We start from the raw sequence: 24,970 nt of genomic DNA on the forward strand, positions 1-24,970 counted from the left end.
TATCTCTGCGTATCTCTGTATATTTACTTTCATTAACTTTCTCACCGCAAGATTGTTATTATTTTACGAAAATAACAAGTTTTCTAATTTATATTAGATCTATATCTATATACTGGCACAATTTCTTATTATACCAGTTTTATTGCAATATACGTATAAATTTGTTTATCCAAATTTTTCGATTTGCTGAACGAAGTATATATGTTTGTAGAATTTAATACATTTACGCGTGTTTAATTTTTTAACAAGAATTGAAAGTTACTTGTCACAGCAGTGATACTAAAAGCATAATACTTAGTTTACATTTTTTGTAGGATGTACTGATATATATAGATATACGTTAATTACACACAATTGTTAAAAAAAAAAAGAAATATTAAAACCAAATATAATATATTACTTTACCTTTATGTTATTACATATACATATATATAGATAGTGTTAGAGATCATTATAGAATTTTCCTATCTAGCAATATTTTTTAGTCGAAGTGATTTCAAAGAGCCCTCTATCAATGTAAACCAATGTAAACGATAGAAAATTAAAAATGGCCGATGTTTTGTTTGTGTGCAGTGACAATGTCGTGTTGGTTTGTTTAGTTAATTTTCCTGTATAATTATACGTATCGCTCGTGGATATTTCAGGGAAAAAATGAACGCCACGAGTCTTTACGTATCAACGTGTCGGCTAGTTTTACAAGCAGACGCTGACGATCCAAATTCATGGACAGATTTGTATAGGCTAGTTCCATATTTGCGACAAAGCCTTAGTTGTACTGTGTGTTCAAATTTATTAATCGAACCTCACACACCAACCGAAACTAATTGTCAACATCATGTGTGTCGTGGGTGCAGAGGTGGACGTAAAAAACTTAAACCTTCGTGCGGTTGGTGCAAGGATTATGACAGATACGTCGAAAACGTTCAATTACGAATATTGTTACAGTGTTATAAAAAGCTGTGTGAATACTTGACAAACACAAACATCTATCGGAGTTTAATACTTTCAGTGTCTTCCAATAAAACAAGTAATAGTGCATCGACTATTGGTGTCACGAGCCTCATGGAACTTATACAGGAAGGTTCTGGATTTAAAGACGAATTTAAAAGTACTGCTGGTTTGTCGAAATCTGCATACAGTATTTTACCATGTATTTATACGAGTACAACCTCCACTCAGACGCAAGGGAACGCTATGCAAAATTCTGAAACGATATCGCAAAGTATATCGGGTATGATACATTAATCTTTTATATAGAGGATATTTATATTATAATTTTAAACATGTGAAGTACGACATTTAAATAAGACATTTTTTCTTAAAAGAATTTATAATCGTTAAGAAATCTAATCTTTCTTAAGATCTTTCTTTTTGTTATTATTTTTGAATAGGTTTGTATATCCTATTTTATACACTTTAATGTAATACCAGTTCAATAATATATGAATTCAAGATATTTTCATAAGGCTTTATATTTCTTATCAAAATATACTGTTACGCTTATTGAAACAAAAAAAATTTGGTATTTATGATATTTTTAGTTATCTTAAAGAGAACAGTGTAGTACAATAGTTCATGTGAGTCTAATTGTATTAACAAAGTATATGTGTAAAGTAACGTTCTACATTTATTTTTGTGAAATTCTGTATATTTATAGATCAGGCACAAATAAGAATATGAATATACATAATCTTTTTAACTGTGGTAACTAAAGTTTAAGGGTTAGTGAAGTTATGCTCCAAATTTTTACATTTCATATTATTTTAAAAGCCATTGGAAATACAATGAATTTTCGAAGAGAAATGTTTTCTTCAGTTATGAAAGTAATACCATTATGCATGCATGCATAAATTTATATAATAAATACAGTATATTATAACATACACACATTACAAACATTATTAACATATTTTCTAAAATGTTTGTATACAAACACTCCTTGTATACATGTTTGGTGTGTAAACAAAAACGTGAGACCCTTTTTCAAAATCAATTCCTCGTACCACGATAAAATGAAAAGTCTTTCATCATTTTCCAATTAGTCCGTCTTTATCGAGACGCAAGCGTTTAAAGTTTACAGGCTCCGATGCCAGATCTTGCTCCCACTCGCGCATGCGCGTCGAGAAATGCTGAACGTGCAGTACTGTAGTCAGGGCCGGCGTGAGTTTTTGCGGGGCTCGGTTCAAAAATTTCGCGGGGCCTGAATTCACATTCAAATCCTACACTTAAATTTTACAACGAGGAATTACTTATATACAAATGCTGTTATATATTATATATTTTGTATAAGATGGATATTAAATAATAATTCTTTGACGATTTTTGTCACTCCTTTCAATTTAGTCAGCGGTACTAAAAAAATGTCTTACATTTGTTAATGGTATCATCATTTTGTAAAAAGTTACTCAAAATCGGTACCTTTTACCGCGGAGCCTTTTAAAACGCTGGGCCGGGTTCCGGCGAACGCGCTGAACCTGCCTTGCGCCGGCCCTGACTGTAGTTATAGTCAACGATGCGTGGTCCCAATTCATTGTACTTGTATTTTTCTTTGGGGCAACGAAAGCGTCAGTTTTATGGTCGTATTAGATACTTTACTAACGTTAAAACCAGTGCGCATGCGCAACTGGGAGCAGAATCTGGCATTACGGTTTACAGGTGCAATTTTCGGCGCGGTATTTAAATCACAGTCAACCGAGCGCGCATACGCACATACGCGACATACACTACGGTGCATAACTATAGCACCGCTACAATTTTTGTGCGTTTTGTAGATTTAATTAATAATTTCTAATTTTTAATAGTATCATGTGAAGGAGGCTAAAAATATGTTATAGCAATAATAAAACGGCGAACATAACATTTATTTAAGACAACTAATAATAATACTATACATATATATATATATATATATATATATATATATATATATATATATATATATATTTCATGGGTGCACAACTGTAGCACCATTGGAATTATAACATAATAACAATATTAAATTATAATGTAATGATTAAATTATAATTTCAATGAATAAAAGGGAATGATTTAATAATGAGTAGGACCTCCTTTCTTCTTGATTAATTCAAAAATGCAACTTGGCATACTCCCAACTAGTTTTTTTTTACAAAATTTCATCGTTAATTTCATTCCAGGATTTTAGTACAGCTCCTTTTAACTGCGAAATGCTCGAAAATTGTTGGTTGTGTGCATAAATACGCCGTGCCATCATACCCCATAAATTTTCCATCGAATTTTGATACAGGGAGCATGCTGGCCAGTTTAATAAATTTATATTAAGTTTTTGAAACCGCCTTAGTATTCCTCGACTTTTGTGTATTGGGGCATTATATTGTTGATATGTCCAAGTAATGTGGTTCTTCGAATGAATGAATGGCAACAAATTGTTCTCCAATATTTCAATGTACTCGTAAACTATTCATTCTGGATGAAGGAAACGCTAATTCCAGCTTGCCACTCGAGCAAAACGCAACCCATACCATTAACATTCCAAAATTTCATTTAGAAAAATACTTTGGGTCTTTTCGTAGGTCTCTCCAGTAACAATTGAACCCATCTGGGCCATCGAGATTAAACTTTTTCTCATTGAAAAATATTACCTAACGAAGAACGTTAAATGGAAGAAAATAATGTCACCTCTTAATTTGTTGATTAACATTAAACTTGCATGATCCCAGTTTTTATTCATATTTTCGCGGGCGTATTCCATTCTTGCTATTTTGTAGTGTTTAGAAAGAACGGGTGGTGAAATTAGTTTTTGTCTGACAATGTTTGGATTCCTTCTAAAGACACGTTGAATGGTCCAACGTGACACTTGGAGTCTACATTTCGCTGCAATTTCCTGACAGCTTTTCAAACTATTGCTCCCAATTTTAATAATCTGCCTCTCAGCATGTGGGGACAGTTTCTTCTTAGGTCCTCCTTTCTTATTTTGGCCATATTTCGATAGATTACGTAAAAAATTTGATATTACTTTAGGGAATTGCCCAAGTTCACATCCAATTTCCCTAATTCCCAGTTCTAGCTTGTTATAAGCTAAAATTTCACCTTGCTCTTTCTCAGTAAGATATTTACCGCGTGGCATTGTATTAATTAATAAATAAAACTCTGAATTAGATGAAAATTTGGTGACAAACACGCTTGAAGTGTGATGAAAATATCAGTGGTGCTATAGTTATGCACCGCAGTGTATGAGAAATACTACTAATACTAATACTGTCAGTGGCATTTATAAAAACTTATATATCGATAATGAAGTCTCAAGTTGAAAAAAAAAAATAATTCATTTTCTAATTTATGTTGCCATGAGGAATTAATCCTGGAAACAGGTGCTATATTTTTATTAATACCCTAAATACAATGGTTTATAACTGCAAAGTAGTTTTACAGAGTCGAGATTCTTGTTGAAACTTTTGGTGTTATCCAATTTTTAAATTATTCCGTACTAAACTGTCCTGTAGTCTTGTTAACTAACATTGTCTTCATTTAAAAGTTTACGAAATAGTTAATAAATTACTCGATCATTTCATTAATCCAGACCTTAGCTGTGAAATGTTCTGGAAAATGTTCTAAATAAGGCCTTGCACTTTCTAAGTATGGTACTATTTTAGATACTTCATAGAGGCAGCGTTGCCAAATCTATGCAGACGTTTATCTCTATCCCTTTTTATTAGCCAGTACATAGGAAATTGGAGAAACAGCAATATTTGAAGCATTATATTAGAAGAAGCAAGTTGCCCTAACAATAAGTAATTTGTTATCAAATGGCATTAAAATTAAAAATGTATTAAGAATAGAAAGAACTGTATTTCAGAAACTTTGAGTGTTGAATGTTTTTACACATTTAAAAGAATTTTTATGTTTATATTTGTATACATATTAATTTATATACATATATTATAAATGATACAACATATGCATAGATTACACATATATATTTGCTATATTGCATTTATATATTTAAAATATATATACAATTTCTAGGTTTTTATTTTTCTTGCGATATTACATTCGTTGAATATATTATATATTACACAGATAATTGAATATTCTTACATATGCTGAGAGCAACAAATCAAAGGCTTATTAAATATATATTATTTCTCTTCATAGTACATTCTGTGTACATTTATTGATTAAAACGAAATAACCAATATCATTAAGTATTTGAATTCATTTTGTTATCATTCTACAGAATGTAATAAGGATACACAATATTAGTCTTTAAATTTTAGTAAAATACGATATTTATTAAAAAGATTAAACAGTGCTTAATTAACATATCTTAAATCAATCCTGTAAAGTACATTATAATCTTCTGTTCCAATATGACAAGATACAAATATACTACAAATATACTTATTTGTGAAGTGCTATGCATAAAAAGAAATTAGAGACTATTTATTACAAGTATGACAGCATGATTGGCTACTCGTCTATTTTAGATAGACATAAGACTTTTCGTTTTTATTTTTTTTGGTCACCAATCTTAGAGTCAAACTACTGGAAATAATATGCAGTCATTTAAGCAATAATCTCTTTATACTATTTCAATATAAAAATGATAAATGTACATATTATGTATAAAACATTTTACATCGAGTTACATAATATTTGTCATCATAGTCACTAATTTTTTTCAAATTTACAATATTTGTTGGTAATTTTCAGAAACTAATTTCTATAAAATTTCAGTCCTCTAGTTTGAACAGTTTTTCAAATGATTGAACATTAATTTTTGTTTAATTAAGTAAAACAGACCAATGCATTACCTCATTCTTGATATTTATGTTCTACTTGAAGGTAATATTTTATATTTATAGTCATTTTGAAGCCAAGGAAATACAACTTTGAAATGTGTACCAGAAATTTTAATGGAAATGCTACACATCATCTCTATATGGAAATGTATATAAATTACACTATTATTGTTAAAAGAAGTTTATCAGTATTTTGGTAATTTGGCTTTTTTACATTACATTTTGGATGGATAAGCTCTGTTTCTGCTACTGATATGAGAAGCATTTTAGGAAAAATAGACAAAAAAAAACAAAGGACCAAAAAAAAAATAGAGGAAGTAGCATTAGAAGAATGTTCATAACTTAAGTATTCGTGTTCTTCTAGTTTGGCAAGCTCTTCACAAACAACTACTATATCTATATTGTGTTCAAGAAGTACATATTTCAATATTATTGACTATCCAGTGGAACTAAATTTTTGTCTATGATTACTGACAAGATTTCATAAATGATATTATGTTTACCGATGAAGCTGAATCAACCAGAAATTGAATTGTGAATTTTCATAATAGCCATGTGTAGTTGGATGAAGATCTTCATGCAATTATTGAATCAGGGCAACAATATCGAATTTCCATAAATATGTGGATGGAAATCTAAAAATATTGGCTTTTAGGAAACAAAAATTTGTACCAAACAGAACGACAGGTATGATTTATTATAACTTCTACATGAATAATTTATCTAAATTCTTGAAAAATGTGCAAATTTCTTAATTTCACTTAATTTTGTCATTAATACTGGACAAAGTTTATATCTGACTTTCTGTGAAAAATGAAAGATGTAGTCAAATGATCTCCATTCTTCTATATCTAAGAGTTTAGTGTCTTCATTTGCAAATTTTCATGATTTTGTAAATTTAAAACGATAAATAGTGAATGTATGGTTTATAATAAGAAAAATGTCAACAGTTCTTGGTAAACTATGCAGTTTAATTACACAGAGATGGTAAAGATGTGCTAAAATGAAATGGCAACACATAAAACGTTCAAAATAAAAATACAATAAGATGATTTCATGTAATTAGTAATACATGGTTCTACCTCCATACATGTCATTGTTAGAAATAAGTTAATATCTTGTGCTATTCGAACAGAAAATTATACTGTGTTCAACAGAAATGGTTTATATGTTAATTAAGTATTTTTCATTTCTTTTAATAAACTTTTTCTCATCGGAAAATATTACCTAACGAAGAACGTTAAATGGATGAAAATAATGTCACCTCTTAATTTGTCGATTAACATTAAACTTACATGATTTCAGTTTTTATTTATGTTTTCGAGGGTGTATTCCATTCTTGCTATTTTGTGGCGTTTAGAAAGAACGGGTGCTGAAATTAGTTAGAGATTCACAAAATGTTAATCTCCCATTTATTTACTATGCTATATTTGTTTGTGTTTCTATTTAAATGTCTCACTACATACATGTATCCTAAAAAAAGAATTAATAATTATAAACAAAAAGCAAAAAAAAGTAAGACATTTTAATGTATAAAGTCTCATTCGATATTTCATAGAATCACCTGCTATCCGTACCGTTTCAAATGGATCTTCAATATATTCTGTGATGTATGCTGGATCTGGTAACAAAATAACAATAAAACGGAAAGCCGCTGCTGCAGAAGATACAGAAGTAGGCCAACAGGATATTGATGGAAGTCAACACAGCTCTGTAGGAGGGGTAAAATGTATTCCATCTTCCCACCTTAAATATGGGGCCCCTTCTCAGAAAAAATCTTCAAAGGGCAGCAAAGTAATTTCAATAGATATTCGATTAATCTTATGCCTTACAGGAAGTTTACATTGCACTATAACTTTTATTTAATAGCTAAAGAATGTGCATCTTCGTTAATATTACTTGTAAGGTACAATCATATTTCTAGATTTGTATAACAATTAACAATATTTAATAGTTCATATTTGATTAACTTTCTTTAATACTTTTCATTACTAACATTAGATCTAAACAAATTGAAACATGTATTTTGATAGGTCCCATACTAAGATTAATGCAGATGAGGGAGTTTATACCATTTTTGTTACATAATATAACATGTATTATAGTATATATTATCTAATATTTCACTTACATCTGTATTAGTCTAAAATTCTCATTTTTATTTCAATTTTTCATAATAATTAAGAGTAATAGGACTTGTTTTATTTTGAGTAGTCGTCAGGCTTTAAAAAACCAAGGTCAAGTTCAGCTCGGAGTAAAAGAAAAGGATGTAGATGCGGTAATGCTACAGCAATACCTGGAAAATTAACTTGTTGTGGTCAACGTTGTCCCTGTTATGTTGAAAGTAAACCTTGCGTGGAATGTAGATGCAGAGGTTGTAGAAATCCTCACACGGCAGATGGATTAAAGGTAAAATTTTTGAAATTGAATAACTTATACAATTGAGGCTAACAATTCTTGTGAGTTCTTAATACAACTGACTATGTAGTATGTCATTTTACATTTCAGATACGGCCACATATACCTGAGTTACATAATTTGCAATTGCAATTATCAGCTCCTTTAGACTGCGATACGTTAAGTTCGGATCCTTTAGGATCTGTACCACAATGCCTTTCAACCTCCCCAACCACAATTCAAGTATTAAATGTTTATTCAACTCCAAGGTTAGATATTGACAATGTACCACAGAATCTACCTGCAGCCTTGTTAGTAGGAGAAGACGCTATGATTAGTACTGAAAGTGAAGCTGAAGATAGTGATATACAAATTGATGTGTGACAATTCAAATGACATTGTCAAATGTCATGTTTAATCTAATAAGGTATGTATAAAATAATAAATTATTTTACTAACCTGCCAAGTAATAAACATACTAAATCAAATCTGTATAATTTCAGAATAATCTATCTTCTATTGAAATAAAAAATTATGGTTTTTAATCTATAATTATATTAAAAAATAATAAATATATTTTTATCACTCATAAATTATCTGTATTGTGGCATTTTAAAAAGCTTAGAAAACTAAGTTTGTGTAAGTATGAATAAATTTATTTCCAGTGTAAGAGTAAAATATTTTACTCCATTTATTTCTGACTATAATTCGTAATTTTGTTACATTATTTTACAATTCAATATTCTTGTACATTTGATTATCATTATTATTGTTTATATTTAAATTACGTATGTCCCTTGAACTTTGATCGTCTATGTTATGCAATGTGCCCATACAGTGGCAAAAAAGGAATACCTCCATGTCCATATACATATTGTGCCATACTGTACATTTGCTTATTATTATAAATTTTAAATAATTAGAGGTAACAATCAAAAATTTTAACTATTTATAAAAACTATATGGTAAGAGAAACTGGAAATTAACAAGGAGAGCGTACAGATGGAGATTATTTAAATATTTGTTTTTGTGCATACAAGAATGTATAATAATCTGTTTATTGACTGGTTATACATAGGGTGTTCCACTACAAATTGAACATCTAATTCTCTCTTTTGTTATTAAAGATGCAGCAGAATGTTCAATGGTTTTATAGAGTAAATGAGACATGAAAATAATTTTGTAAGGTAGTTAATGGCTTTATCAGTATTTTTCATCATTATTTAATATGTTAACGATTTCACCAATTTCAATGCTTTTATAGTATGTTGAAAAGGGAGATCAATGAGTGTGTTTAGAGCAAGAAATAATTGTAGTTCACTCTTAGTTTTGAAGATATACGTAATTACTAGAAACTTGAAATATAGTATGAAACTACACTCCCACAGACAAAGTTAAATGTATTTCCCATTGTTAGCGGATTTCTGATCAGTACATTTCCACTTATGATTGATAGAATGGATAGGAATAACTCCGATTCTACCAACTGAAAGCCTTATAGCAGCTTTCCATAGCAGGCATCAAAACACACATTAAATTCAGACCTATTACATTTGACTTTAGAACACTTATGAATTTTGTTTAATATTAATAATAGTATTATTAGTAATAGTTTAAATTAGTTCTGGGTTAAAAACAATAATGACAAGTAAATAATTTTAACTTCAGAATAATCTATAATTACCTATTATTTTTTTCTTATCTTCTAATGCACAGAATTTCAAAACTAGATGCGAGCAATAATTTTTTGCTTTAGTACATACATCCAGGTCATTGAAGTTGTTGAGGTTATTAACATGGTAAATATTTACTGTTTTTCTATCTAATAAAATTTATTTCTTTTTATGCATGATCCTAAAATTATTTTTAACAAAAATTCAATAACCTATGATATGTGTACGTTTCATTGTTAAATTATCTAATTATCTTGTGTGAGAATAAATGTTCAAATTGTCAGTCTTCATCATGGACTTATTTTGTCTCTCTTCTACTCAGATCACAGGTATGTATCATTAAAAATATATTTTTGTAGTACACAAGATGTAATTTAGTTTCAGAATAAGATATATAAATACATCATTGGTTGTTGAATTTGTCCTAAAAAAATGTTCTCTCTATTTAAAGATATTTGTAATCCGATTAAAAAAAAAAGAGATGATCTAGACTATAGTCAGTACAGACAGTAGTCTATACTGTCAAAAAATAAATTACAAAATATTGTATACATCTCATTAGTCCTATAAAATCATTCATTTTATGGCTTAAAAATATTTTCATAGCTGTAATGGTGAAAGGGATAATTAAGTGTTCTGTTTCTGATGTACAACCCTACATTTAATGACCAAACATTATGTTTTATATATTTTACATACTATTTAGTACACTTATTATAAGTCAATACACGTCAAATCTTAAATACATCTTACAAAAATATCTGATTTGTATATATAATTCATATCATTATTGTTATTTAAGTTCTTAATTAAATGTTTGTTTTATGTAATCGTTGATGTTAGTACTGAAAGCTAAAACTATAAATAATAAGTTATAGACTGCTCTATATTTCACCACCTTCGATCAAAGATTTACAATTTAACAACGAATTTTTAATTCAAGAAGTAATAATAAAACACTATAATCATGATGAGATATTATAGGTGTACATATATCTAAATTTACTATGTAGTTTAGTACTTGAATGATGTGATAAATCTTCCTACTTCTGTTTATAGTTATTTCTTTTGTTACCAATATTTGTACGTATATACAAAATCTAAGCAACCTTTTATTTATATTTATAAGATAACATATGTATATTTTGTAGATATGTGATTCAATATTTTTTAAAATACTATTTATGTTTAAAAATGAAATGTCCGAAAGTACTTCACAGAATCATACTTATAACAGATTACAAATAGTGAATAAATTCATAGCATTATTTAAAGGTGAAATAACTAAGAAGAAATACTTAAAACAGGACACATATGAAACAATAATAACATACACATACAGTGTGTAGTCGCCCATATGTAATTTACAAATTTAATCTTATTTCCATTAAAAGAAATCAATTGTTTGTAAAAAAAAGATCTGACTGTATGTTTTATTTCATTTCAAATTAAATATCAGATATATTATTTGCCCAATATTTAGATAATGCTAATATTACTATAACAGCAGAATCTACTTTTATCGAGATACAAATAATATCATATTAGATTCTCAGATTATATCTTTTAGAAATAAGATTGTTGAACTATTTCTTAAATTTATATTTCGAATAGTAAACAATTTAAAAATAATATCTACTTAAATACCTACAATTAAAGGTTTAATTATTCTCATACTAGTACAAAACTAAATACTAAAAATATATATGTAAAATATAATAGAATTATGCTACCAACTTTAATATAACAGTATATTTTCGTAGCATACGTGCTGTTTATTGTGAATTGTTTGCATCTTTTAAAAATCAAATAATATTTTAAAAAATTGGGGGAAAAACTTGAAAGTTTTAAATTATACAAATGTATCTGGTTTTAAAGACGAAATAAAAAAAAATATGTATTGCAAACTATTATGTATGAATAAAATAAATTATGGAAACATTGTAATAAAAATGCTCAACATAAGATGAAATTAACAAAAATTACTTCCAGAATATATTTGAATGTACAACATCTAATAGATATCACACAGCTTTTTGAAATGCTTTTCATACGAGTTATCTTGACTTCTGTTAATTCTTTATCTTTCTTTCAGTTGTTTATTTCTTAAGTCTAAATACATTATCAATTTTAGAAAACTACTCATAATAATGAATAAATGATTGATAGAAATATATTTGTTGATTTAAATACCACTTCCTACATGTACCACAAATATTTTAAATATTCTTAAAAATCACATGAACTGTGGAAATATATGCAACTTCGTTTTTTTATATATATTCATAATGTATATACTTCATTTCATGCAGTAGTACGACATCTGTCAATTTTTAGTTGTTAAATTTTATATATTTATACGTAACATGTATTGAAAAAATTATCAAGTGTACATTGCAAAATTATTATTAATTGAATAATTAATACTTATTAATATAATCGAAACGAAAATGACGTGCAAATTCGAGTTTTCAAGAGGTAACGGTACAGGCGTAGCAGAAGCAATTGGAAACTGGGGCTTTTCTAACAATAAAGTCGCAAATTCTGGCCAAGAACTTAGGCGTTTAAGATACCTATCTCAGAAAATGGCTTGCCTGTAAGTATTGAAAACACGAACTTTTCCAGAAGCGCTAATATAATGAAAATTACATGACAGCAGAAATGTGTAATGGAATAAGATTGTGAACTTTAAATAACTATTTGAAATATATTCTTTCAAAATGTACTATTGTAACTTTCCAGAAAATCTAGGAAACCGATGATGTGCGTTAAATACGATTGTAGAAATGACCCAGAAGCTTGGTCTGTAAAACCTAGCCCCGAAGAGTGTAAACCAGTTTGGACATTTCCTATAAAGAGACCACTTATTACATATAGTTCAACCGCTGAAATACTTTTAACTTCAAATTTAAATAGCATTGGATCAGATTTACTTTATGTTATTCCAGGTCGAAGTTACGCATTACAGGGTGTATGTAGCGATATTTAATTATATACTAGTATAATTGCAATGTTTAATTTAATTATGTATAGTATCTTAACATTTAATACTTCTTCTTCGATTAATTTTTATCGTTTATATAGTTTATCTAGTTAATCGTTTCTGTTATTCTAAACTAAGCTTTGCCGTACCAATCACTCTCTATCCTCTCAATTGGTATTATCCCCAAAAATATCTTGTAGTTTTCAATCATCTAACAGTATCTCTCTAAACAATCAAATGTTTTACTACTTTGTTACCGAAAACGAATATTACAAAGATTCTGCATAAATTATGGAAAAAATTACTTAAAAACACTTATTATTATCATTCTAAAAAGATTAAAAACCTAGTTCACACATTTTATTTTAAAATTGTTGTGTTCTTAGAACTTTTATAAATATCTAAGACTAATAATAAATTAATAAGTTAATAATATGGAGCTATTTACTCCAAAAAATGCGGTTGTGAAACAGATAGATTTATATCAAATTTATTGTTAACATTTAACATATTATCCAATTTGTAATTTGTTTTATATGTAATAGACGGATAAGTGGTATCGCCGAGGGCCAGATTGCTGTCCACAACCAAGTTGCTTAGCTCCTCAATGTCCAAGACCATGCTGTTACTGAAAGTGCATCGATTTCACAATAACATATTTTTTTATTATAAATTAAATCACTGTATTATAACGAAACTTATGAAATTTAGAAAATATATTTTACTTAATATCGTGGATGAACAAATAATTCTCTTCATTTTTTTTTATTTATGATATGAATATGCAAAGTCAGACACTTCATATCCGCATCTACATGCAGTGATACTTTTAATCCATATTTAAACAAATTTGTTCAAGAATTTTATTTAAACTATTTAAATATGGTTATTTTATCACTGTATTAAAAATTAGGCTAAGTATGCTTAAAAGTGGTAACTTTAAAGAAAGAAAAATAATTGTGGTAACATTAAAAACAGATTGGTTTTTTCTCCACACACTAATTGAACAATACATATTCTGAAGTGATTTAATATGGATGTTATTAAATTTCTAATTTCATTTTTGTCTAATGCATTTTGTCTAATTTAGTTGCTAGTTTAGCAAACATGTATCGCATTTCGAAGTCACTATTTGGAACATTTAAATTATAACTTGGTACTTGAAGATACAAATTTCTAAATTATTATATGTATATCTCTATTGAAGTAAAATACTTTTATTTGTAACTAGTCATGGTGCCTGAATGACCTAGAAACTTGGTTCACCTTATTTTTCTTACCAACTTCTGTTAAAAGGTAAATCAAAAATTATATTTATCTATTAAATAACAACATTAACAACGTTAAAATGTTCTTGTACTTTCCACCTGGAATAAAAAATACAATTACACTGTATTCCTGTATATGAATGAAATGTTTTAAATGTTTCACCATGTATAAAGTTGAGTCATATTTTATTAAACTGCAAAATCTGTCAAAGAAAACAAAAACTATACAAACAAAATATAACAACCTATACTAAATCAAAAATTTCTTTTACAATGTTTTCATAAATTTTGGCCTAATTTAACATTTTTTTACATAATGACAAATTAACAAGTATAAAAATTCTAACAGTAACTAAAACTAAATTCTTACAGTACATAGAAATATTAATAAATTAAAATGTCTACTACTCAAATAGTTAACCCAGCAGATATAATTTGTGGATTAAAAGCAGCTGTGACTGCTTTAGAATGGTTAGTTTAACAATTTAGTACGTATTTAATTAGTTATATAATTTTTGTGTAAAGTAATATTACATATTTTAATAATAAATCATTTTTTAAAGAAAAGGTTTTAATAAGAATACAATTTTCTTCTTTAACTTTGAATGCAACACCACTAGTTGCTCATTTACCAATTTAATAGTTGTATATTGTTTACAATAACATTCTATTATATGTATAAGCATTAAATGTTATTAAAATTTAAAACTGCATATGAATTCTATAATCATATTTCTATTAATAATAAATTAATATTACGTTTCTTTTGTAACTTCAACATATTACGCATATATTTATAGAAAGATACAACTCAAAAAACATAATTTATGAGTAACCATCATGAAGTAGCTCGATAAACACTATTAGTCATCAAAAATTACTACCTTAACTTAGGAATCCATCATGCGTGTGTCACTTTTAATATTTTTAATGAAAACATATCACCTCCTATAAGAGTGACAAATTATCAATTATAGTCTGAACCATATAATCAATATTTGATTGTTTCTTAAAGTCCATTCTTTTTGCTAATATTATTTGTTTAATAAATAATGTTTAGTTAAGTTCATAAATAATTAATGATCTTCGAATATTTATAATATTTATACTTTCTGAAAAATGTATCCTTTTGAGTTATATTACTTTAAAAATACATGTACCATATGTTGCAAATTTGTTTATATTTCTAAATATTAATGCTACATTGTTAATTATCATATGTAGTTACCATCAAATGGATGTATTGCAACAATCACAGCAAGAAGAGAAAAGGAAACCACCACCAATGTATTTTATGATTCCAGTTGAAGAAAGAAACATTGAAAAACAAAAAAAAAAGTTAAGTACTACATGTAAAACGACTGTATCAGGCAAAGACATCCTAAGTTCAAAAGAGTGTATTTCAGACACAAAACGTAGTGGAAAGGACAAGTGCTATGATTTGGTAATCTTAATAATAAGAAATAGAGTGAGACATTTAAAACCGACGGTTAAGTTATTAGGAAAAGTTATTCAGGAGGGTGCCCTTGACAATATGTCAAGGTCAAGGTCATAGGGACGGGGTTCCCTATTCGGCATACTTACCAAATGTTTAAAATCGATTCAGTAGTTCCAGAGATAAGCCAGAACAAACAGACAGACATTTCAATTTTATTTATATAGAAGATATAGAAGAAGATAAACTGACTTAATTTTTAGAAAAACCAACATAAGTACATTCCTACGTATATTTTGGAATAAAACTATACTTCAATGGAATGATTCCATACATAGTACATAAAGTAAAAATACAAATGATATTAATAACTAAATTAAATAAATTAATAAATAATATAAAAGTCCTAACTGTATTTAAAATGTTTTTGTAACTTTTATTCGAAATGACTTTATTTCAAACTATTTCGTTTCTATAATGTTTAAACTATTAGATCTTGTTATAATTCTTAATAATATAATTCACATATAGATAAATAAAATTGTCTATGGATAAGTTTTCAGTAAAATAGATAAACAAAAATCAGTGGCATAACAATGAAAGTATGAAATAACAAAGATCTTTGTAATACATCTTATAAAATATTATGAAACATTTCTGTAATAAATAATAGGTTCTTGTTTTGTTTACATATTTGTAAATAGTGTAATGATCTGGAATATCATAAATATATTAATATATTTTTTCATTTAAGAATGAACAAAATTGTTATTTCACACAATCTATTTAAGTAATTGTTTTGAATGTTTCATTTTGTGTATGTATATTTTTATATATTAAAAACAATAATATATATTTGTATACGTAATAAACATCCGTTACCATTTTAGACACCTGGTTTAAAATTTCCTGAAATGAGGAATGGATATTTATACACAAGATGCTATTGTGTGCATAGAGATGGTCTTCAGGATTCTTGTCCATTGAGTCAGTGTCAAGGACAACCTGAATGTCTCTGCAAACCATGGCCTATTTGTCCACCAGCAAAATATTTACGGTGTCGATACCCAAAACAATATCCAGCACAATAAAACCTATATACCACTACATATTAATATATCATTGTGATACATACATTTATGTAATATACTTCATGTACATATATTATTAAACCAAACTAAAATAAAAATACTTTATACAAAGTTTTGTTGTATATTTATTTGTATATAATTTCTTATAATTTTATATATTATGGTAGTACTATAAAACTTCTTCAGACTATTATTTATGGCTGATTGTAAAAAACAGTTCCCAGCACTCTGTGTTTATTTGTTCTAATCTATACATATAGAATGGAGTGATAATTTTTTTTTAAATGACACTAAAAAGTAAAGACCAAGACAAACGTTATTGTGTGAATAATAACGCTTCATGCAATTTTTAAGACGAAATATAATAAGAAATAATAACACACTTGTTCTCCAAAAATTATATTTTGTACCAGGCCAAATAGAATACATTAGTTGTATCAATTAATTCATAAATAAATAACAAATCTATAAAAAATGAATGCATATGGTATGTGTGAAATTTTTAAATAATTCGACAAAAATTTGTTTCATTTCTATTTTTATAGCATAGGATTATGAATAAAGCTGTTGCAACTACGATAAGTAAGAATGTACTGAAAGATTAAGCCTGATAAATGATAGAATAATATTCATAATATTTAATAGCAACAGTATGGACGTCAGACAAGGCACACAACATTAACAAGGCGGACAAGGAAGAGCGCAAGAAGGTGGGTTGCAAAAAACATAAGGTTGTGGACAAGGAGAACAATAAGGTATACATGGTAAACATGGTGGTGGACAAAATGGTGAACAAGGTGGAGGGCAAGGTGGTGGACATGGTGGCGGACAAGGTGGTAAACAACATGGTGGACAAGACGGTGGGCATGGTGGAGGACAAGGTGGGCAAGGTGGTGGGCATGGTGGAGGGCAAGGTGGTGGGCAACATGGTGAACAAGGTGGTGGGCAAGGTGGAGGGCAAGGTGGTGGACAGCATGGTGAACAAGGTGGAGGACAAGGTGGAGGACACGGTGGTGGACAACATGGTGAACAAGGTGGGGGGCAAGGTGGTGGACATGGTGGTGGACAAGGTGGTAAACAACATGGTGGACAAGGCGGTGGGCATGGTGGTAAACAACACGGTGGACAAGATGGTGGACACTGAGGTGGACATGGTGGAGGACATGGTACGCAAAGATTGTAAGAAATGCAAGGTGGTACAGATGACGTTGGTATACAACAAGGAACGGAGGGTGCGCAACATCTATTTGAAGAGTCACTTGCACATATAGGTGGAGGACATGTTAATTTTTGCGCGTTTGTATTGCAAGACATTTTAGCATCATTGCAAGTTAATCTACAGTATGCAGCTAAAGCAGATTCCCTTGCTTGATCAGCACAGTAAAATTTTTTCAAAGCAACAGTTACGTCTCCTAAATCAGTTAGCTTCAATAATGCACACTGGCCTGGTTGACAAACAGGATACAATTTCGTCATGCATTCTGGTCTACCCATACAGTCCCACATCATGCATCTATCTTGTAAACCATTTCTTTTAATACACTCGCATCTGTATATTATACTTGTTCGAAAATCGAAGCTTTTACAACGTTTGACTGGACTCTGAAATTTAAAACAGAAAATATAGTTTCTTTTAACGGAAGTGTTAAATAGATAAATAGTAACATTAGAAACCTTCCTCTCTTTAACAACTAATTGTTCATTCAACAAGAATATTAAGTAAATAACTGTATTAAGTAAACCAGCCAAACATTAAAATTTGTATCAAAAATTGTTGAGTGACAAAAAGCTATTAAATGACAAAGAGCAAACAGATATTAATAAGTCATTACATTTAATGTCAGAAATCTACCAGGCTATAAAAGAATTTATTAAAATTTTTAAGAGATTAAGGAAATGAATCAGAAATTTGTAAATTAAGTTAGAATAAGTATACTGAAAATTGATTTTAATCAATATTCAGTAAATACGCATTCATATTCATAATGTAAATAATCATATTGTATAGTATTAAAATTGGGAATAATTTCTTTCCATAGTCTTTGTATTTCATGCAATCTTCCTGAGTGTAGAAGCAAATGTTGAAACTATAGACTGAAGCTTGGAGCTTAGAGCTTTGAAGTTACATATACTATATTACTATTAATTAATACAATCACCTAAACATTTTTAAGTTATTGTATATCATTTAAGTAAATTTGTTGTGTATAAATTAAGTTATATATATCTTCTATAGGTAATTTAATGTTTGTAGTAATGTGTGTTGTAATAGTGTAACATATTAATAAAAGAAGTTCTTATAAACTAGGAATCTGATTGATTTCGTTTTCAAGCTATGATTGTGACTATAAATAAGTTTAAAATAACATAATGATATATTCATTATAAAAACTTCATAAAAATGTTTTAATTTTTAAATAGTTAAATTCATAGAAATTCTTTATACACAAAATTTAGTGTAAATGTATTTAGATGCTCTGCGTACTTATAAAGAGGTTTAAGATCTATTACAATAAATTTAAACTCACGCAACAAGGTAAATCATTGCAAGGTGAAGCAGGACACACAACAGAAGGTGGACAAAATGGTTCATCCCATTCGCATGGTTTCCTGAAACAAAACATTGTTAAATTGCTTTCTCCTAATCTGATGAAAAAAATATTCTTACTTTCTATCCATAGAGCTAATTAAGCATTTTAGCTGTGCTAGTAATTCTCGTCTTTTATCACAATTTGGATTTTTTCCATCGCACGGCATTTTAGAGAATGAATTGCAATAATCACAAAAATTTAATTTTATTCAATTTTTATAAAAGTCGCAGGGTTTGCATTTTTTTTTTATATACTCATCCTATTTTTTTAGTGCATAATTTTTACACAATTAATTTATTATTAGAGCATGAACTAAAATGATTGATTCTAAAGAAATGATGACATGGTCTGAATATATGTTTATATATTCATGTATCATGTAAAATATAATAAGTGAATAAGTTATTTTAGATTTCAGTTGTTTGTTATCATTCTCTAAAGAGCTATCAAAATTTAAAGTTTACATACTTCTAATAACATAAAATAAAACATATAAATAAAAAACTGAAATCTAAGAGAAAAAGTTATAATGTCTTGCGGAAGAAGTCCTTTATGCTGTCCCCTAACGCTTTGTTGTTCATCACCTACAACCCCGTGCTGTTTACCATCCGCTCCATCGTGTGTACCTTACTCATGTTGTCCGTCACCTTGCATGGCTTGTCCACCACCCTGTAAAATTACGATATGTACACCACCAGTGCCGTGCGGACCTTGTCCACCGAAATGTGTTCCATATTGTCCACCTGCGTGTACAGCAAGATGCCTAAGCAGAGTTACAACGCGTCCGATTAAATGGACGACATTTTTCTAGGATTCTCTTCATACTAGAATAAATTTATACCGCTTTGTCCGCTCGGCACAAGTTAGAACCAAATTACATATTTGTTTGAATGTAATCATAATTCACTGCTTGTTATTACATTTTTGTTTAAATTTGACATTTAACACATTATAAAATAATTATACTATTGAATATATATACTAATATTATACTAATGTACGTAATATATGCATTTACAAAATAGATTACTATTTATTATAAAATGATTTCATTACACAGATTCTGCAAGGTCACTATACCTCCTCCACCTGTTCCGCCACCAAAAATTTATATTCCAAAACGACCTTGCTGCAGACCTGGCTGCTTTCATGTTCCAGGACCAAAATGTTGCTTATATTTATATTGGCGTTTACCATGTAAGGCAGACTGTTTTGAAGTGTAAAAGCAAATAAATAACAATTTTAATAGAAATTTACATTATATAATGTTATAAATAATATGAAATGATCTTATCATAATTATGCAAAATACAGTAAAACTCGAAATAAACAAAAAATAATCTATAAAATATATAATTTTAATAAATTGTAGTTTGTATGTATAGAAAATTAAATTAACATATATTATAACGTTCTTAAATTAATTATTAATCTTAAAATAACATATATTTCTTCTTTTAAATTACAGTAAATGTACGTATAGATAAAAATTAGAATATTATTAGTCCGGAATAAATTTGAAAGTGTTACTTCCAGTTTTTAATAAAATCCCATTGTCATTTAATTTTGAAACCAACTGAGAAAAATCGTCCACCATAATTTTTCCATCAATTGCAATTTCACGTAATCTTTTTGTAGAATATGTTTTTTTGTTATCAAAAAATGTTTCTTTTCGTAATAATTGTATAAATTCTTTAACCTTTAACAGAAAATAATACATTCATACTCTCATTAATCATTTTCTATCATTACAGATGTGTACAGAATTAGTTACGCTTACTTTTCTGTCAGTTACTTTCTTATTAGTTTGTGACTGCTTACTATTAACAGTATTATTAAATGCATATTGTAAAATTTCTATTACATCTGAAGCATCTGATTCAGTCGCTTGTGTGCGTAACTCCAACTTTGCTCTAGCCTGTACAATATCAATATTAATTTTAGTAACATTATGATGCTGATAATATTAATTTTACTTGTTTTTTGAAAATGAAATTCAAATTTAAAATGTATAAAGTTAATTAAAAAGAAACTGAACCTCGGTTAATCTTATCATTGCTTCTAATTGTCTATTATAAACAGACAAACCACTAAATTTATCATTTTTACTGCGAAGTTCTAAATAATAATTTTGTAATATTGCAGCTGCTTCTTTAGTCAACTTTGGCTTGACATACTGTCGTGCATATGAAATGTATTTTCGCAGGACTGATTGTGGAATGGCATTAATGTTTTCAGTTATAGAAGATGTAAGCCTGTCCCTGCAAAATTAATTATAATGCAGAAGCAAATAAACAAATAAGGACTATAAACGATTGTTATTATTCCAATAAAGTTAACATTCTAATTACCTTAATGAAGATATAACTGCATTTGATAAATCTGTGTGTTGAGATGTATTTGTCTGTGTTTTATTAATTGTACTTGAACCGTTATGGATTGACATAACATGTTTACACAATAAATCATCTATATGCTATTACAAATAAAATATATAACGTTATCGTTATTAGTATACTTCTTTCAAGAATATTTATTTATGTAATTGTTGAAATAATTGATTAATAAATATGCACCTTATTTGGCTCATCTAATAATAAAAATACTAAATCAAAACGTGATAAAAGAGGTGGACTCATCTTCAAATTATGCAGTACGTTTTTACTTTTATTAAATCGACCATTAATTGGATTAGCAGCTGCAAGAATTGTAGTCCTTGTTGGAAGAGAACAAATTATTCCTGATTTTGCAACACTTACACATTGTTGTTCCATAGATTCTAATAAAGCCTATGATTAAAGTAAATTTCTTTTTGTAATACAATCTAACAAAAAGTTAACAATTTAATAAATTATACAAATTTAATTTTAGAAACATTACTTGTTTATATTCCAAATTTTATATTAAAATAATAGCTTTACCGCATGTTGTTTAGACATTTTATCAAATTCATCGATACAACAGCAGCCTCTATCTGCCAAAACTAATGCACCTGGCTCTAAAGCAAAATTATTAGTTTTAGTTTCTTTTGTAAGCGTTATTGTCAATCCAGAAGATGTGCTTGAATTTCCACATACGTATACACCTTTAATTATTATTATTGTATAATGTTTAAAAATTCTTATAAATAGAAAACAATAAAATATTTATCTGATATTACACCTTTTGTAGCAATTCTCGCACATGCTTGTAACATTTGCGATTTTCCAAGACCAGGATCACCAACTACTAATGTATGAATATTATCTCGTAATTCTAAATGTTCTGCATTCCCACCAAATAAGCTTAACATGAGTCCAGCTTTAATCATTTCATGGCCATATATACTTGGACAAAGTGAATGTACCAGTAATGGAAAAATATTTGGTGTATTATATACTTCCTATTATAGAGTGAATGAAAGATATAAATATTCAGTAATAACAACAGAACTCTTTAAATTATAGTACAAAATATGTCAATATTTGTATACCTTTATTGCTAAATAATCCTTTATTGACATTTCATTGTCCACAATGTTTTTAGCTTGAAATCTCTGTTTATTATTAATTATGGTGATGGCTTCCATGTACAAAGAAAATAAAATCTTATTACGCATTTTAGTGTTATTAGTCCCCTAGATATTACATATTATATATAAAACCATTTATAAATGCTCCATATAAATAGTGCAGTCAATGAAAATATTTGAATGCTTACAACTAAAATTAAAAATTATTACAAAAAACGAATTCAGTAAGTAGAGTACTTACAGTGGAAACATAAAGAACCAACATCTGTCTTGCTAAAGATATTAATAGAACAATGATATTGGTGATGAGATTCTTGAAGACCACACTATATATCAATATAGTTTAAAATAAAGTTTTATGCAAAAATATGGTGATAAAGATAACATTAGAAAAAGAAATAGAGATAAAATAATATTTGTAGATAGACAAACATTCAAAATTTGTTTAAACATATATTCTAGATATGTGTAATTATACATAAAAAAAACAAAATAAAGATATGCTTTAGAAATTTCAATTGTAAGTGTTCAAATACTTTTACAGCTTTCCAAATGTATAACTTACCTTTATAATTCCTGTTAGAGTAATATCATCTCCAGGCATACAATTATTAACTAAATCATCCATTAATTCAACATCGAGTACTCTAGGCATGCTACCTTTATTATTCTTTTGCATGAAAAAAAAATACCATTAATATTGAAATAAATCTATAAAGTTGAAACAAATTTCAAAAACTTGTAATAAACAGAAATGTTTTACTTATAAAAAATGAACACCTGTTCATCATTCAGAAGTTCTTGTATTTTAATCGTCTGAAAGGAAACACTTTTCACTTGTGCCGAATCTAATACAGGTCTAAATTTAGATATACCACATGTATTACATTTTTTGGGGATTGTATAAATTCCTTGTGGCTGTTTTGTTATTTTTTGTAAATTACATTTACGACAAACAAATACAATCCAATCCGCAAGATGTTTAACACGACCTACTCTTATTACACAACCTCGAACAGATATTAACTTCCCTGTTAGAAAGATGTACGCATTTGTTTAAAGAAATTTTTGACTATTGGAGAAATTGTACACATACCATAAGAATTAGCTTTCAGGTCTTGCAAACATACAAGTTGCTGATAATTTAATATTTTCAATCTAATAGTAGATAACGTACTCAAAATGTTCATAGAAGTTTTCAAATTTTCTTTAGATATTGTACCTACTATTTTCTAAAAGTATTAATTTTTATATTAATTTAACATTTATGTATACTTAAAAATGATCATTAATAACAAAATACCTGATGCATCGCAAGTTTAAAACAGTTTAACGTATGTATTGGGTTCTCATATAAGTTTTTCTGAAAATCTGGCCATTCGTTTAAAAAAATCATGTCACTGTGTATTTCACACATGTCGATCATAAAAACTGTTTCATTTTCTAAAGTTTCTAATGAAAGTAAAGAAGACAAACGATGATGCCTACTTATGAAGCCTTCAATTGCTTGAATTTTTTTAACGGTGTCTGAATTACTTTCATATTCTAAAGAATAAGACAAATTAGTTTCTTTGAAAGTATAGTAATCATTTATACATTTTATGATTAATAACTCTTTATATTAATTGTAATTAAATAATCATTTCTAAATATAAACAATTAGTTTTTAATATATAAGTTAAATATAAAATGGTATCATTGTACCTTCATCGCAAAAAAATAATTTCCATCCATAATAAGGAATATTGAAATTCACATAAGCGTCATATATATTTAATACATTATTTGACTCTATAGTATTTAAAGATTTTTGTATCTTTTCAGTATTTTGATTGCTTTTCTTATTGTTTTCTGTGGAATATAAGTTTTATATATAAAAATTATACAATAAAATATACAGTAACTTGCTTTGTGATACATTTAGTCATTTTAATCAATAAAAATGAATTTATGTTAAAATACTAGTGTAATTAATTTAGAAAGTTTCTTGTACTGGCATTTAAAGAATAAAGACAAGTAAATTTGTTAATCCACTTAGAATAAAGTATCTTACTAGTTGATTTCTTTTTATTTAAATACCACTTTCTTTTATAAAAATCTTCTGGTTTTTTACTGGTCATTATTATAAATATTTATTATCGTAAATAGAATAAATATGATTAGTTCAATATATATGTCTCTAACTTTCATTAAACTTTGATTGACAATTGTTATTAATGCCTATATAATTCAGTTTTGCGA

At 28.0% G+C, this 24,970-nt stretch overlaps 4 protein-coding genes across 6 annotated transcripts; 2 read left to right on the plus strand and 2 right to left on the minus strand.

Moving 5' to 3' along the window:
- The first annotated feature begins 330 nt into the window (after positions 1–330).
- LOC128879251 (E3 ubiquitin-protein ligase MSL2) lies at positions 331–11,815 on the plus strand. 3 transcript variants are annotated; one of them, XM_054128224.1, is made up of 5 exons: positions 519–1,231; positions 7,339–7,574; positions 7,995–8,189; positions 8,289–8,604; positions 8,681–11,815. In XM_054128224.1, exons 1-4 carry the CDS (start codon positions 652–654, stop codon positions 8,559–8,561), a joined length of 1,284 nt encoding a protein of 427 aa, XP_053984199.1. In that variant the 5' UTR covers positions 519–651; the 3' UTR covers positions 8,562–8,604; positions 8,681–11,815. The 3 variants fall into 3 exon arrangements, with proteins under 3 accessions (XP_053984201.1, XP_053984199.1, XP_053984200.1); XM_054128225.1 differs by having other exon boundaries at positions 520–1,231; positions 7,339–7,502; XM_054128226.1 differs by lacking the exon at positions 8,681–11,815 and having other exon boundaries at positions 331–1,231; positions 8,269–8,493.
- Positions 11,816–13,421: 1,606 nt separating this feature from the next.
- On the plus strand, positions 13,422–16,638 carry LOC128879255 (uncharacterized). The gene is made up of 3 exons (XM_054128233.1): positions 13,422–14,572; positions 15,326–15,545; positions 16,427–16,638. The coding sequence occupies exons 1-3, from the start codon at positions 14,499–14,501 to the stop codon at positions 16,625–16,627; spliced, it is 495 nt and encodes a 164-aa protein (XP_053984208.1). The 5' UTR covers positions 13,422–14,498; the 3' UTR covers positions 16,628–16,638.
- Positions 16,639–17,295: 657 nt separating this feature from the next.
- LOC128879253 (keratin-associated protein 16-1-like) lies at positions 17,296–20,309 on the minus strand. The gene is made up of 3 exons (XM_054128229.1): positions 19,296–20,309; positions 19,156–19,237; positions 17,296–18,229 (listed from the first exon to the last, which is right to left on the minus strand). Exons 1-3 carry the CDS (start codon positions 19,382–19,384, stop codon positions 17,306–17,308), a joined length of 1,095 nt encoding a protein of 364 aa, XP_053984204.1. The 5' UTR covers positions 19,385–20,309; the 3' UTR covers positions 17,296–17,305.
- A 149-nt stretch (positions 20,310–20,458) lies between these two features.
- On the minus strand, positions 20,459–24,923 carry LOC128879250 (DNA helicase MCM8-like). The gene is made up of 14 exons (XM_054128223.1): positions 24,783–24,923; positions 24,434–24,580; positions 24,033–24,274; positions 23,826–23,961; positions 23,510–23,760; positions 23,295–23,399; positions 22,691–22,834; positions 22,381–22,600; positions 22,140–22,303; positions 21,795–22,007; positions 21,570–21,694; positions 21,257–21,479; positions 20,999–21,136; positions 20,459–20,917 (listed from the first exon to the last, which is right to left on the minus strand). Exons 1-14 carry the CDS (start codon positions 24,847–24,849, stop codon positions 20,720–20,722), a joined length of 2,373 nt encoding a protein of 790 aa, XP_053984198.1. The 5' UTR covers positions 24,850–24,923; the 3' UTR covers positions 20,459–20,719.
- Between the last annotated feature and the right edge of the window lie 47 nt (positions 24,924–24,970).

This window comes from Hylaeus volcanicus, chromosome 7 (genome assembly GCF_026283585.1).
Source record: "Hylaeus volcanicus isolate JK05 chromosome 7, UHH_iyHylVolc1.0_haploid, whole genome shotgun sequence".
NCBI classification, from domain to species: domain Eukaryota; kingdom Metazoa; phylum Arthropoda; class Insecta; order Hymenoptera; family Colletidae; genus Hylaeus; species Hylaeus volcanicus.